Source organism: Lithobates pipiens, unplaced genomic scaffold (assembly GCF_037356315.1).
Source record: "Lithobates pipiens isolate NorthernLeopardFrog02 unplaced genomic scaffold, aLitPip1_a1.2 Scaffold_18, whole genome shotgun sequence".
In the NCBI taxonomy this organism is placed as follows: Eukaryota; Metazoa; Chordata; class Amphibia; order Anura; family Ranidae; genus Lithobates; species Lithobates pipiens.
The window spans coordinates 48,238,152-48,253,998 of NW_027507758.1; the positions used below are offsets into that span (position 1 = coordinate 48,238,152).

Consider the following 15,847-nt stretch of genomic DNA (forward strand, 5'->3'; position numbering starts at 1 on the left):
TTTAGGGTACCCACTTGACACAAAACCTTCTAAAAATTTCCAGAATTTCCAAAGTATCTTAAAAAATAAAATTGCTAATCTTTTATAAATTTTTGTGACAAGTGGGTACCTTTAAAGTATCTCTGTTCATATAACTGACTTCGGATGTGGTACCATAAGTGAGTCCATCTTTCTTTATTCTGGTATTTGAACCCCAGTAATAAAAATAATTGAGTTCTACAACAAGTAGGTGAACACACACCTGCAGATAGTGTAAATCGTTTCTCTTTTATTAATAGTTTATTGTTGGATAATGAGTTATAGTAATTTTTCTACACTAGATAGAAACATAAGTGTAGAATTATATACAAACATATAAAAGCATATTCAATCAAAAGAAGCTGTCAAACAAATTAATACATAGGTGATGAAGACATTGGTAAGTGACACACTGTTATAGAACGTTGGATTGATGTTATCTTGACTTAGTAAGAACAAGAAGATATGGATAATGAATGTTTGCATCATAATTGTCCTTATCTTCTTCCACCATCTGTAATAAAAAAAAAAAACAGTAAAAACCACAGTGAGTTAAAAGGAAAAATATTTGTATGGTGCTATTAGGTTGACTGTGTATAAGATTAATGGAGCTTCATAGAAAGCATAGTTATTTGGCTCCTCATGTAATTAACCAATGTTAGGTAGTTACAGAGTACAAATTACACTACTAATGTTGATTTTACAGAGGGTCGTTAGACCTTCCCACGTAAAGATACCCATAGACATTACATTTTTAGCAGCTGCAAGTGATGACTATGTCTTTGCAAGCCTTAAGCAACCCCGTCATTAAAGGAGAGGTTTGGGGCATTGAAAAAAAAACAGACCTTCATACTCACTTCTATGCTGCAGCTTTCCCATGTCGGCTCTAAGACAGAGAACTGATCACTCAGCTCTTGTGCTGCTCGGAGTGGAGACACTGACTGTCAGTCACCACTCTCTGATCTGTCCCTCCAGCATTCACTAGAGCATTGGGCAGGAGAGGATGGCGGTGCAGCTGGCTTCGGCTCTCAGCCATGTGATTAGAGCTTAAGCCACTTATCAAATAGGCATCTTGGTGGATCAATAAAGTCAGAATCCTTCTAGAGCCTGCAGCGGCTCAGTGATGTCAGCTGATAGCTGGCTTTAGCCCGCTGTCAGCCAACTCTGGGTCACAGGAGAGCAAAAGTAAATTCACTCCTATGACCCACAAGAAGTATGACCAAAAAAGCTTTGGCCGCACTTCTCTTTTAAGACCAAAAGTATGAAATAGGTGCATCTACAAAGAGTACTTACTTTTCCCCCTGCCTGCACCATGAGAACTGCACTCCATTCAGGAGAAATCTTACATTGATGTATGCATAGAAACTGAGACTTCTGGGAATGTCAATTTCCTTGGTCTCCCATAGTGCTCAGTGGTTCCCGCCGCCAACTTCCATTTTGCTGCTGTGTACTGTATTGATGTGGAAGTCAGCAGAAGGAGCCACGAGCGCTTTTGGGGACTAGGAGATCAGCACTCCCAAAAGTGTCAATTTCTCAGTGGTCTTCAGCAAGGGATTCTGCTTAAAAATTTGTGGACAGAAAGTATTCTGTCTCTTCTTGTGCGGGTATGCCAGTTCCATATTTTTTCTTAATGGGTGAACAAAAAGCCTGAAAAATAATAACAAATACAACCACAATATCTAAGAACTGGACAACAAAAAATATATTACATCATTTCTTTCTTTGGGGGACAGTTAGATACCCTTTAAACAAGACCTTTTGTCTGATTTGAAAGAATTTGAAAACTTGATTAGACCACATTTTTACTGAACACTAAGCACTCATATTGTCAGATTTCCTTCAATTGTTTAGAGGGCCCATGCAAAATCAATTTTTCAGTGTACTTGTTGGACAAGTAACCACCTGCCAATTGCCACTTACATCTCTTGGGAACATTAGTGGTGGGGTTTTTTTTTTCACTTGATCTTCGCCCATCTCCTGTGATTGGAGATATACAGTACAGAGATCTCTCCCTATTAATTTAAATCTATTTTATGAAGACAAAAGCAGAAAAGTAGAAGCATCCAAAACGCCAAAGTGAGCAGAAGAAAGAGCTAGGAACAGAGGCTATCTCAGCACAGGTTGAAACTACAAATAAATTATAGGGTTAATTCAATAAAGCAAATAGACTGTTTACTTTTCAAGTGAATGTGATGAAATTGCACTTTGCAAAGAATGCCCAATCATATGTAATTTAAAAAAAAACAGCATTTGTGCTTACACGTGATTGGATGATGGAAGTCAGCAGAGCTTCACCACACCCAGCTCCAACATCCATTGTTTTGGGTGGGCTAGCTCTTCAATGTATTTTTCAACACGTGCAAAAAGTAAAACTCCTCTCCTTTTATCTTAGTTACAAAGAGGAAGAAACTAAATATCTCATAATTATTTTTTATGATGCAGACTATGAACCAGTTATTAATGTATAAAATAATCTTATGTATCCTCAACAGAAATCAGGAAGTTAGGATCAAAATTAAAGTGTGTCTACAGCCAAAACTTTTTTGTTTTAGCTTTGCATTGGGTAGGCGATGGTTAGAACCACTTTCAGGAGCTTTCCCTTCACTTGCTGTCCTAGAGGCAAAACAGGAAGTGAGAGGAAATCAATCCAAAGTGAGAAGAGATACATTTTTTTAGGCTAAACTCAGATCTTTGCATGTTGAATGCGTTCAAAATTGTGCACTTTCCCGACACACAGAGAAACGCTCTACCCTTTAGCAGATACACAGCGGTGCCATTGATTGTTGATGGCACCCCCATATTTAGAAAATTATTTCGTGTAGCATGTTTTTGGAAGTGTCAGGGACTTCCTGCCTGAATGAATGGGTATTCCTACATGTGATATGGGGAAACACACCTGAGCCTGGTCGTACCGGTAGGTGTGAATCAAGCCTTAGATTGTCAGTTGAACACCAAGGCCAGAGACAAATCCACGTGTTAGTGCACAGTAATACACAATCTGTGGTGCGGCACTATGCATTTGGAAAGGCACCCAAAACACCTTGATGCTAATGTTTTTCAGGGCACCATAGGAACCATGTGTGCTTTGGGGTGTGCCAAGACCAAACGCAATATTTCCCGTGCACACATTCATGGAAATGGCTGTAATAATACTGGGTGCTGTAATGACAACCGGCTGGAAACCGCAGACAATCTGAGTGGAGAAATGTCATCTGCACACCAAGGATTCCTCAGAAGGGTCCAAAGCTTTATTCACATGGCCACTTGGTCACATACAGCAATGTTTCAAAGTCAAGCAGGGCAAATGTTTGACGAAGGGGCCCTGTGTGGCTCCGAATCATTGGCGTATGTGTACCATGTGACCATGTGAATAAAGCTTTGGACTCTCATGAGGAATCCTTGGTGTGCCAATGACATTTCTCTGCACTCAAATAAGGGGTTCCTGGTCAATTTCATGTACATTGTGGTGGGTTGGCAGCCCAATTTAAACTGAATGCGCTACCTTAATGCAACACACATTGGCATGCAAACTAATTCAGGTTAACTTGCATGCGCTAGCACAGCTCAATGCACCAGAAAGGTGTGACGAGGGCCATAAAGATTTACCCTAACTTCCTGTTCCAGTGACAACTGTAAAATTTTGCATTCACCAATGACAAGGGTCATTGAGAATAGGTGGAATACTGATAAAAAGCCTGGCAGAGGTATAAAATGGAAAAGGATTTCGATGCACTGTAAGATGCTTAAATGTGGTCTTCTCTTGCACAAGGTGGGGTTAATTCATAAATGTGATTGTGTTCAGATTTTGCTGTTTAATACAAATCCATACATCCTTTAAATAAACTGTGTCTCTGCTGCTTGAGAGAAAAACTTTTTGTTACATAAACAACATAAAAAGGTCACACCGCAATAAAACCAATAAACTGGGTAAATAATCAATAGATTAAAAATGTTAAATGTAGGTAACTTGAATATATTAGTATGCTGTACATTAAACACCACGTGAGTAAGTCCATAAACCTGCTTGTATAATGGTCAGCGATTAAACACTGCAATGGGTTTTATGGCTGGAGACTGGAGAGAAATCACGTGACATCGCCAGGCACAATACAAAACTACAGGTGATCTAATTGCATTATAGTAGCTTTTAATGCACCTACTCCTGGCATACAAGGGCTTTGTAGAGCTTGCAAAGTAAAAATAAACACAAAATAAAAAAATAAAAAAACAGATATCCACCAAGCTGCAATACAAAAAACAAAACATAAAAGAACACCATTTATAAATAGAAAATTAAATCATATCAATATTTATGCCACATAAGCTGAACAGTTACAAAATAATTTTTCAAAAAAATAAAATAAAAACCTACGGTTATCTACAGTTAATTGGTGATAGCGATCACACAATTAAAAGTTTAATTCAAAAATATATATATTTATTAAAAGAAAAATGTAAATAAAATAAACAATAAAAACCTTAAAACAAAATTGTACTGTATCATATAACAGTTAGATAAAATAGCAAGGTAAATAATTTCTATAGCTAACACGAATTAAATAATTGTTAATGTTTAAGTATTAATTTATAAAAATGAATAAATGACAATGAAAAACACAAATAATAAACACTGAACTCTGGTAAAAAAAAAATATATATATTTTATTAAAAGTCAAACAAATAGCCCTTGTCACATAAAAACACATTGCCTCAATTAAACTAGTTTCATTCTTTCAGATCATTGGAATGGAAAAAATAAATAAAAGAAAGCAGTGAAAAGAAAGTGATTTTCCAATTTGATACGCAAAGTAAGGTCGACGAGGACCGAAGGAGGCACAGTAATATAGTTGCTATTAGTAGCATTACGAGTTACAGTATAATTGGATGTAACGTTCTCAGACCCACCGGGTGAACAGCCACCGCGGGAGGGGGAGAGGTGGGTGGAAGCCCTACTGTTTACTTTTAAGACAATCTACAATTATCAACAACACTCTGCACAGATTATAAACATCGGGCACTTGGGATGGGGTGTTTAAACAGGGAAATGGAGGTGAAAAGTCATCTGTCTTTACACCATGCTATTCCCTACTCTCTTTAATAAGCTTTCTACAAGTCTCAGACTTCTATAATACTAGCAATATAGACTGTCAACAAAAAATGACAGCAGATTAAATTTAATAAAAAAAAAAAAAAAAAAAGCTTGTTAAAATTTTCTGATTTACAAAATTAGTAGTTTAATGAACCCAGTTATGTTTACTGCAAATGCTCATTAGATATTTTAAACCTTTAGCACAAGAATTATAAGTGGGCACGTTTGTTTGACAGACAATGTGCAAATTTTGGTTATATTTTCTCTTCTTATTATCAGATTAATTAATTTGGTGTGTAAGAAAAAAAAATAACTTCAATTTTTTTTTTAATTTACCAACTTCCACAAATTTACAGGGCTTAGAATTTCATCTTTGCAGCCTTTTCTTTAAAGCTTTATGCTATACGTTGATGTAAAATGCACTCGTTATAAAAATCCAAAGATTTTTTTTTTTTTACACTTGCTAAAATAGTAACCTTATGAATGCAAGTTAAAAAAAAACAAAACAAAAAAGCACAATTGTATAAAATGTTAACATACCTTTCACATAGCTCGTATCCTGAAGAAGGTGGCAGGTTACGTTCTGACAAAAGCACTGGCATATAGCGTAGCTACATACACAGTTTTGATTACAGGCTTGCGTTTTAACGGAAATAAAATTTCACAGCTAACAATGAGAGGTGAAAAGTTTAAGAGGCAAATCTTTTCCTCCTGATCACTGACTGTTAATCAGCTTCATGGGTGGTTGCCTAAATCTGCGGATTTTTTTTTTTTGTTACTTGCTTTACTGCCAAGATTGTAACTAATTTTTTCCCCTGTTGTAGGAGGAGGGGAGGACAACTCCCCGCAGAATGCAGCTGTGTATGAGTGACATGACGCGCTAATGCAGAGGGCAAAATTCATGAATCTCTTCACAACCATTTGTGTAACAAGATTAAGATGGGACAGCAGAAAATAGCTGCATTATCAGGCTCCTTACAGTTTTCCAGCTGGTTACGCTCTATTCCAAAACAGTAGGGATAAGAGGATAACATGCAGCCTCCGGGAAGACGCCTCTTCTTATTTTGGGAGCAAAAATCATCCCCAGGAAGATGAGGCATGAAGGATATGTAGAGCCAGAAAGACCCAATCCTGCCAAACAGGCAGAAATATTGAGTTCTACTTATCGGCATGAATGTTAAAGCTAACAAAAGCTCTTTCTGTGAACAGAGGACCGGCAGCTGCGATTTACACAACAATGTTGAAAAAAAAAAAAAAGCACACACACCGGTGCTTCCCATATAAATGTCTGATCAGGAATTAGAAACTGGCCATCTCTTCTCTATTCTTTAACTTGTAACAAAAGATTGAAAGCATAAGAAAAAGGACTACAAGGGCTTGTAGCAGTGCCAGAAACCAGCCCCGGCATATGAAGCATAGAGATCCACATTTATAAGGGGGACTAACGTTTTTAGAGCTGAACAAGAGTGTTTGAATATTGTCACCATTGCGGATTTGGCATGGTACTGGAGGCATATGTTATTTTATTAAAACAAGATTAGGTGAAGTTGAGCAGCCCCCAAGAGCAACCATCAGCCCACATTTACCCCAGACACCAAGCCATTGCAGTAAATACCAGAGTTGCCACATTGTCTTTCTGAGTCTTGCTATACATACCTAAAAAGAGAAATTTTAACTGTGTTCTTTCAGCGCTCAAGTGCCGTAACCTGCTTGTTTAATTTACATGTACAGTAACTACTAAAATACCTTTAATTGATACATTATATTTGTTACCATATGTTGATCTTTCAATAAAAACCTTTGAACGAGAATGAAAAGATGCCACCATTTCCACTGTCTATAAGAACTCCACCACCACCCAGAACCAAGCCACTGTCATTGAGCCTAAATTAGCGAGCAAAATTTATGTCTGCAACCAAAGTCTTCAATCATAAGTATAACTATAGCATTGAAATATCCACTGATGATCTAGAACTGGAGGCATCTGCTTTTTAACTACAGGCTAAAGCCCCGCACACATGATCAGATTTCCGGAAGACCGTATGTCCATATTTTTGTTGCATGCTAGTCTCATGTTGGAAGTGAAGAGGTTACTCACTATACGAATTTTCTCATATGACAGAATACAACTTCAGAAATGACGTCATGGGAATAGTTTTGTATGTATTCTTTTGTTTCTGAGCATGCGTACAACTTTTTTGGGACGAAAACCATTAAATGAAAATTGGACATTGAGTTCACATCCAACAAAAATCTGCACATCTGTTTTTTTAAGGACGAAAAATCAGAATCGGCTGTCCAAAGCACCATACTAACGATCCGAAAATTGGCAGATCGTTTGTCAGGTGAAATTTTATTTCCAATTTTTGTATTGTGTGTCTTTAGTCTGCCATCAGTCCACAGTTACCCCAGACACCAAACCCTTGCAATTAATACCAGGGTTGCCACATTGCCTGTCTGAGTCTTGCTATACATACCTAAAAAGAGATATTTCAACTGTGTTCCTTTCGTACTCCATTGCCAAAATGAAAAGATGCCACCATCTCCACTGTGTCTATAAGCACTCAACCACCACCCAGAACCAAGCCGCTGTCCTTGAGCCTAAAGGAGCAAGCAACATTTATGTCTGCAACCAATGTCTTCAGTGCTCAGTACAACTATAGTATGAAAATATCCATTGATGATCTAGGATTGGAGGCATCTGCTTTTTTAACTAAAGAATACGTTCACTTTTTGGAAACAAAAACATAAATGCACATTTTTTTGCAGGGAAAAAAATGTACATTTATTATTATTATTTTTTTTTATTTTTTTGGAGCCTGTAAAGCATGGCACCAGCAATCAGCAGATCACTGGTGCCATGCAGGTCTCCAGCAGATCTAGCAGTGGATCTGCTTGCCTATACATCCCATGCGGGTAAGCAAATACAATCTGACAGGAAGCATAAATGAAGTACCAGGGTGCGCTACAGCTGCAAAGGCTGCAGAATCTTGTTGTTTTCCATGCACAGAGCCCTGTCAATCAGTGACGCGACCAGGTGGATGGCCTCCCACTCGGCCACATTTTTAAAAAATTGTGACAGCTAGCGGGGAGGGAGCCAAACTCTGCTAGCTGGCACAGTGGGGATCGGGGAGGTGCGGGGTGCAGTCTATTCATAACATGTTACATATTACACCCTGAATATGAGTGTAACATATAACATGTTACAAAAGGTGAACAAAAGTGAATCCTTTAAAGGCTCAACCTGATTTAAAAAAAAAAAATAATAATAAATACACAGCTTTTGCAGGAAAAAAATGTGCATTGATTGTTATTTTTTTTCACAGAAGCCTGTAAAGCATTGCACCCACGATAAGGCTCCTTCAGACTCTTCCTCCAACTCCCTGCCCCTACAGAGATATGGACTTTGAGTTGGAGAGCTGAAGGAAGTGTCAACAGACTACGAGTGTGGCAATCACCACAATTGTATTTCATTGACAACTACAAGACCGTCTGCCACGACAGTTCATTAATTTATGGATCTCTGTGAATGTGCAGGCAGAGAAAAAATGCAAAGGGAAGGGGGCAGGTGGCGGCTTTGAGGGTGTTCTGGAGGATGTGGTGGGGGGGGGGGGGCGGTTTGGCTTGGCACCATGTTACAGGTTACACCCCATGTAACATGGTGTAAAAAATAGCCAGCCTTTATGGCTTTGTCTTAAAATACCCCTATCTACACCGAATCCTTCTACCAGGAGCTGGCAGAAAAATCCAGAATAAAATTGCTTACTTTGGCACGTAATTATGTGCATTTATAGTATTATTTACAGGCATATAGTGTTTAGAAGAATATGCACATAAATGTATTCAGTTGGCTAGAATATTTATTTCTTCTAGCCACTAGAATGAATTTACATGCATATCAGTGACAAAGGATAAAAAGTTGAAAGTAATGGTTTCTACATATCCACTTAGTATTTACATCTACTTTAAGTGAAGTTGAGCAGCTCCAAGGAGTTCCAAATAACTCACAAGTTTTGACACTTCTGGAAAATGCCTGAGCTCAAAAATTCTGGCTGTTCATATTCTTTTGGCCATGTAGGATGAGTGCAATGGTCAAGTGTCTAAATTTTTTTTTTGCAAGGAATTCCGCAATCTCTCTGCAGACTCTAATCTGTTCCTTCTCTGCCAGCTATAATCACATGATTCAGTTTGTAATAAGTCACCTTTACTGGAAACACATGAACTCTATATTTTGGTTTCCACATACTTTTTTAATAGTCAGATTCACACTTGTAAAGTCAATTTACATGTACTAAGTGCTTGCATTGTTGTTAACGGTGTTAAGGCTTGGCGTATCAATGGCCAGTGTCATTTTCTCCCAAGGCAGTCATGGTCACCAGTGTTGGAAAGTGTCAAGGGATCCTAAAGCAGGTGAATTTGGTATCTTCAGGTGAATTTCCAGGCGGGGCTCTTTGAGACAAAATTAACAAAGAATTCAGCTTGGGCAGGATGGTGAACCCTTTCAGTGGTTTCATCCCTGGAGAGTGGTGCAAATAAAAAGAAAGGGGTAAAAATTGATTGATATTGTACTCTAAGGGCAGGTCAGCAACACCATAGCAGATGAGTTGTTCAGGATGCAGTATCAGCTGTTTGAGGATACTTTGGATTTATGGAGGAATATGGTGAATGCTCAATTAGCCAAAATTGACTTTGAGATGGCATTTAGACTTCTTCCTTTACACCTAGAGCGCTGGAACCTGGTACTTGGGGGCAAAAAGAACAGAGTGGGCCCTCCATGTCTCTGGTATATTATCAACATGAATACAGTTAAGTCTCGAGGTCCTGATGTCAGGTGCCATCTTCTACCTGCTACCTGAGCAATCATGGATGCATGGGTTCCATGTGAAGATGATGGCACAGTTGGGCATCGGGTAAGGCAGAGTTGGGGAGGAGGCGCGGGCCCCCAAGGTGGATTGAGAGTTGGGGGAAAGAAAAGGCTGGTGCATGACCGGAAGTGGTCTGCCAGCACAAGAAGAAAGGAGGCATGGCCACATATATAAAAGCAAGAGTGGCGGGGATGGCCTTTCATACATTCAATTCATCTAGAAGGAAGTGCGTTCCTATCCACCCACACCCAGTTTTTTTGGTTTCCTGTCACAGGTCTGTTTCAATGTATTAACAGAGTGAGTTAATGGATTAGGGTAATTTGCAAGGTGGATTTGGTATCCTCTCAGAGATGCAATAAGAATAAGCTCTGATCATGCAGCAGTGTTCTCTACCACTGACCAAAAAGGGGAGGGGAGGCACAGTGAGCACTGTACAAAAAAGTTACATCTTGTCCTGCCCATTGGCAACAAAGGCCAAGCAGAACCAAGATGCAGGATGAGGCCCAAGCAGGCCAGGAATGTGTTTTGTGGACTCAGAGTGCACATGAGTCTTGGCAAAGCCTGATAGGGCCTAACTGAGAGCATTCTGAGTTATCATTGCTAAATAACAGAGAATCATAAGCACTCCAAAAGATGTATTTCAAACCTTTACAAACTCGTAGTGTCACATTAGGTCAAAGTGCCAATGTTTCCATGCCTTGCAGGCTCCCCTTCCTCTTATGTGGTTGATTTACTAAACACAAATACACTATTCCCATCACAAGTTAATTTTTGCCATAGTTTAGTGAATGAGGTGAAGCTTCACTTTGCAAAGACTACCCAATCACGTTTATGATGATGAAAATAAGCAGAGTTTCAGCTTATTCACTAAGGTCTGCAGACAATTCCCTTGACTGTAAGCTATTTACCACTGCTTCTGCATGGCACAATCTGTTGCAGTCACTACAAGCACCCTAATGCGTATATCTGGTCAAGCACTGTCAGGATTGTGCAGCTCTACATGACATTTTCCTCACTCTGTTATTATTGGGTGATAAGTAAGGTGCCATTATCTGGTAGCGCTCCGTTGTGATTCAAATGTCCCACCATATTTTGTCATAAAGTCATTGTTTGTCTTTTCTTGGGGAACAGCTGGGAGGAAATGGGGTGGAGTGGATCCTTCAGACCTTCACATTAATGGTGCCCATACACACGGATTGTCCACAAAAATGATCAATTTACACCTGCCCTATTGGAAAACAGTGGGTATATGGGCACTCACCAACTTAAATATTGCTCAGGTGGGACTGGAAGATGTGCGTAGTAGTTTCAGATTTCATCTTCTGCTCAATATTGGAGGTCTGCTTTCACCTGGACTGTCATACTGTCAGTTTTCATCAATGTGGAAGACCATATTTGCTAAAGTATCTAGCCAAAACACTTTTTTAGTTTTAGATAGAGAGAGGTGGCGTTATAACCACTGTCAGATGTCAAATAGGGAAACTTCTCCTCTGTTACTGCCCAGGTGACAAAGCTCTCACTACACAAGAAGTTAGGGAAAATCTGCACCAAGATCAAAGGCAGCAAAGAAAACTGACAAGGGTTCTAGCCTTCCCCTGCTCTACTACTGTGAAAACCATTGTCACGGGGACAGTAATTTAGGTGCTCTGGATACCGTAGAGGTAAAAAAAGTGATTTCTCTACTCTTTCCAAAACAAAAAACATTGTTTTGGCTGAACAAACACTGTAAAGGCAGAACTCCGACCAAAAACAACACAATAGAAATAAATAGCCCTTTAAAAAATAATATAACAAACACATTTTGCTGCAATAATCAGCTTCAATTCAGAGATTTCCCCTGTAGTACTTATTTTATCTGCTGTTAGATGTCCTCAAGCTGATGACCAAAATCATTTTACCCACTCTGAGCCCAGGCCATCCTAGACCTGTGCCAGCCTGTTATTGGACAGTGAAAGGAGAAGCAGAATAGTGATGAGTTCATCTCTCTGTCACTCTGCTTTCTCTACTTCTTCTCCTATTAGCTTGCTTCTTGCCAGCATATAGATTGATTGGCCCGTGGGATTTTTTTTTCTCTCTCTCACACTCTAAAGCCAGCCAATGATGGAGCAATTTTCTTATCTTTCTCTCAATTGGTACATCAACACAGTCAGTGCTGATGGTGGAATCCCTCCCGCAGAGCTATTGTGTTCTACATAGGGGGGTGGTGGGAGCCGTCCCGACAGGGAGAACACACAGTGACTATTGCCAGTGGCTATAACCACTGGCAATATTTACACGGAAAATCCGACAGCCTGGTTGTACCCAAGTTGATCAATTGATCAACTTGGGTACAATTAGCCTGCCCATACAAGATCAGTGGCCGACTTAACTCTACTGTACAGGGACTGAAAGAGGCCGATACCAGGTCAAATTCAGGTAGTTACACTTAGTGCCGACACAAGGTCACCTAGAGTCCAGACCGAACATACCAAACTGCGCCCCCCCCCTCCACAGATATATGACCATTATGTGTCAGCAATCCACCCCCCCCAAAAAAAATTCCCCTTCCCAGTACGAATCTTTGCCTCCTCCATTCCCCAAACCTGCACAGCACAAATCCCCCCCCCCCCAATCTCCCCTCCTAGCATAAATCCTCCACCCCTCAAATCTCCCCATCTGAGTACACCCCCCGAACTCTAATTCCCCCTCCTAGCACAAATATCCCCCACCCCCCTTCTAGCACAAACACCCCCAATCATCCCTACTAGCACCAATCCCCTCCCCCCTCTGCCATATCACCTCTTCTAGCACAACCTCCCCGCCCATTCCCCCCTCCTAGCACAAATCCTCTTCTCCCACCCCCTTCGCAACACAAATCCCTTTAAATCACCACTCTTAGAATCCCCCCCAAATTTCCCCTCCCAGAATAATTATTTTCCCCTGCTGCCTCTCAAATTCTTCCTCCTAACACAAATTCCCTCCCCCCTCAATCTCCTCATGGTGCCCACACTTCACTTGAAACCGCAGTGCTCAGGGCAGCTGGCCCTCCTGCCCACCCCTTGCCCCTGCCCTGATTACACTATTTACATTTAAAAAGTGTATTTATTGATGTATTAATACTTGTAGAGCTGCATTAAGCTGTGTCTTTTATACAGGGTTTGCCTAGAATTCAGCTTTCACAAAATTTGGACTTCAATGCTAATGATGAATTCTAACAGACTGGAAGTCCAGGTGATTTACTTGCAGGCTGCCCCATGCACTCGCTGCTGAAACCACTGCTGTGCCAATTAAAAGCCATTTTCAAACAATTTCTACCCCAAGTTGGCATGCAGTCTTTCTAACCGTGGAGACCACTAAGCAACTTATTCACTCCCTTGTTATCTCTCACCTTGACTATTGTAACTCCCTCCTAATTCGCCTACCTCTCCACAAGCTATCCCCTATTCAGTCTATCATTAATGCTGCTGTCGGACCCATCCACCTTACCAACCATTCAGTGTCCACCACTCCTCTCTTCTGATCCCTCCACCAGTGCAACCTAAAGCCAAGGCGCAGAGACTGAACTGGCCTTGAGTGAAACATAACTGTTGCAATCCCCTCCAATGGTCACAGAAAACCAGGACTTTATTGAAACCATGAGTGGCAGACTGCTTTTGACTATTCACTTTTTACAATTGTTTTCTCAGTGAAAAGGTGAAGGAAAGATTCCACAAAATTGCTACCAGCATTAATGTAAAGTTACATACAACCTACTATTCTCAGCCTTTCCAGGGCAGTATCAATGGATTTGCTGATCAGGAGGTCAGCTTTGCACAGAAGAACTCATTACATATGGTCAGAACTTTACTTTAAACACCTTCAGTGTTGATAAGACTCTGAAATGTTTTCAAATACATCCATGAATGTTCCTCATAGATCTTTTATATTTCTGTATTGTAGCCGCAATGTCTCTATAAACAGCTCTGAAATCAATGGTGACACTAACAAACTGGAATTCAAGCAAACCACTTTTAGGTTTATTTCCCAACGTCCTCTTTTGTTAAGTAATAAATTGCTTGCTAGAGATATTTTTGTCCGTGACACAGTTAACTCAGTAGCACAAAAGTCTTCGGTGCTGCAATTTGATGTAATGGATTTTGCAAATGGAACAGTGGCAGATAAAAACCGTGACAATCCCCAGTGCTGAGCTGTGTCAAATGATTGTGCGTTAACAGGATGCTAATTGCATTGTTTTCAAACCTAATGGCACTTTGGTGTCACTTGTTAGAAAAACCAGGTACAAAGAAAATATGAAATGATAAGTTAAGCTGGACAAGGACATCAAAACCGAATAGATACACAAGCTTTGTACAATAACATGACAATGGTATTAATACTTTGTGCTGGAAAGTGCTGCTTTGTAAAACAAAACCTTTGTGTTCTAACTAATGATCTCTTAAAGTGAAGAATACGTTCATATGAATTCCGGCAAATCCCCAAGGCAGCCTCTAGAGGGCTGTAAAAGGCACCTATGCAATTCATTGTGAACAACAGTAGCCTGGATGTGTTATTTCCTTATCTATTATTTTGTTAAAGTGTTACTAAACACAGGGACAACCCAGGACCCTCCATTCACTATACGCGGTCTCCCACAGTACACAGAACATGGAAATGCAATCGTTTTAGTAAATATAAAATGTTAAATACCTTTTTTTCATCAGCAGTATATAGCAGTCTTGTGACTTCTATCAGTGTCTGGTTAAAGCTTGTAGGAGGAGTTTGCATTCTGCTCTGACTGTCCTATAAGGCTGCAGGACCCCTGACCCTCTGTCTGGACAGAAAAGAGTGTAGACGTGATGAGCACATGGCCAATCAGCACTGTCTAGACAGACAAACAGCAGAGTATGGTGCAAGTGGAGATAATTCCACTGTGATCAGAGAAACATCATGAGTGAGTAATTAGGGAATAGATAATAAATCTGTATTCATAAAACAAGATGGAAAGGTCCACTGGTTCAGGGCTGCCTGGTGTGGGGCAGCAGAAGCGATCTCCAAACTTGAAAAAAAAAAAAGATATATTTTTGTGACTTTATGTGACTTCTATCAGTGTCTGGTTTAAGCTTGTAGGAGTAGTTTTCATTCTGCTCTGACTGTCCTATAAGGCTGCAGGACCCCTGACCCTCTGCCTGGACAGAAAAAGAAGTACAGGCACCTCTGAGTGTAGACTGCTAATAGATTTATTAAAAAACACACTAAGTAGAACTCACATTTAAGAGGTGGGTATAAAGCGCATCTTAGGTACAAGCATTTGGTGATCTGGGAAAGCAGTGGTCTGTGCTGGGAGCCGGTGGACTTTTCAATCTTGTTCCATGAATACAGATTTATAACCTATAGACTTATCTATGCCCTAATCACTCACTCATGATTTTTCTCTGATCACAGTGGCATTATATCCGCCTGCACCATACTCTGCCGTTTGTCTGTCTGGACAGTGCTGACTGGCCATGTCCTAATCACGTGCACTCTCCCAAAAAAAAAAAACTCTAGAAATATACACCAAACTGAGCATGTGCAGCTTGTCCCCCAGCCTCTGTTCCATCAGGAGATGGATTGGGGACTGTGTAATAAGGGGAGAATCGGAGAAGTCAGGATCAAACAGCCTTTTTACACAATGCTGAGGATTAATTCCTTAGGTTCCACAGTGAGTATAACAAGCATGCTTTACTGCATATACAGACTGATTTTACGGTTGTGGGTTTAGTAACACGTTAAGTTATTTTTTTTTTACTTGACTTTTATGTTTTTTTAAATGTATGGCCTCATGAACAGTGGACGTTGTTAATGCTGCTGTTAGGGGCGTATGGTGTTTTTTTTATGCCTCTAAATGCCTGGCACACATAGGTGTTTAGAGATGGAA

At 40.1% G+C, this 15,847-nt stretch overlaps 1 protein-coding gene across 1 annotated transcript in view; it reads right to left on the reverse strand.

Moving 5' to 3' along the window:
• Positions 1 to 248: 248 nt before the first annotated feature.
• The window catches only part of CAMKMT (calmodulin-lysine N-methyltransferase), a 662,536-nt gene continuing 646,937 nt past the window's right edge, over positions 249 to 15,847 (reverse strand). Inside the window, exon 11 of the mRNA XM_077485659.1 lies at positions 249 to 532. Within this exon, the coding sequence (XP_077341785.1) occupies positions 455 to 532 (78 nt within the window). The 3' untranslated portion in view covers positions 249 to 454. The remainder of the gene's footprint in view (positions 533 to 15,847) is intronic.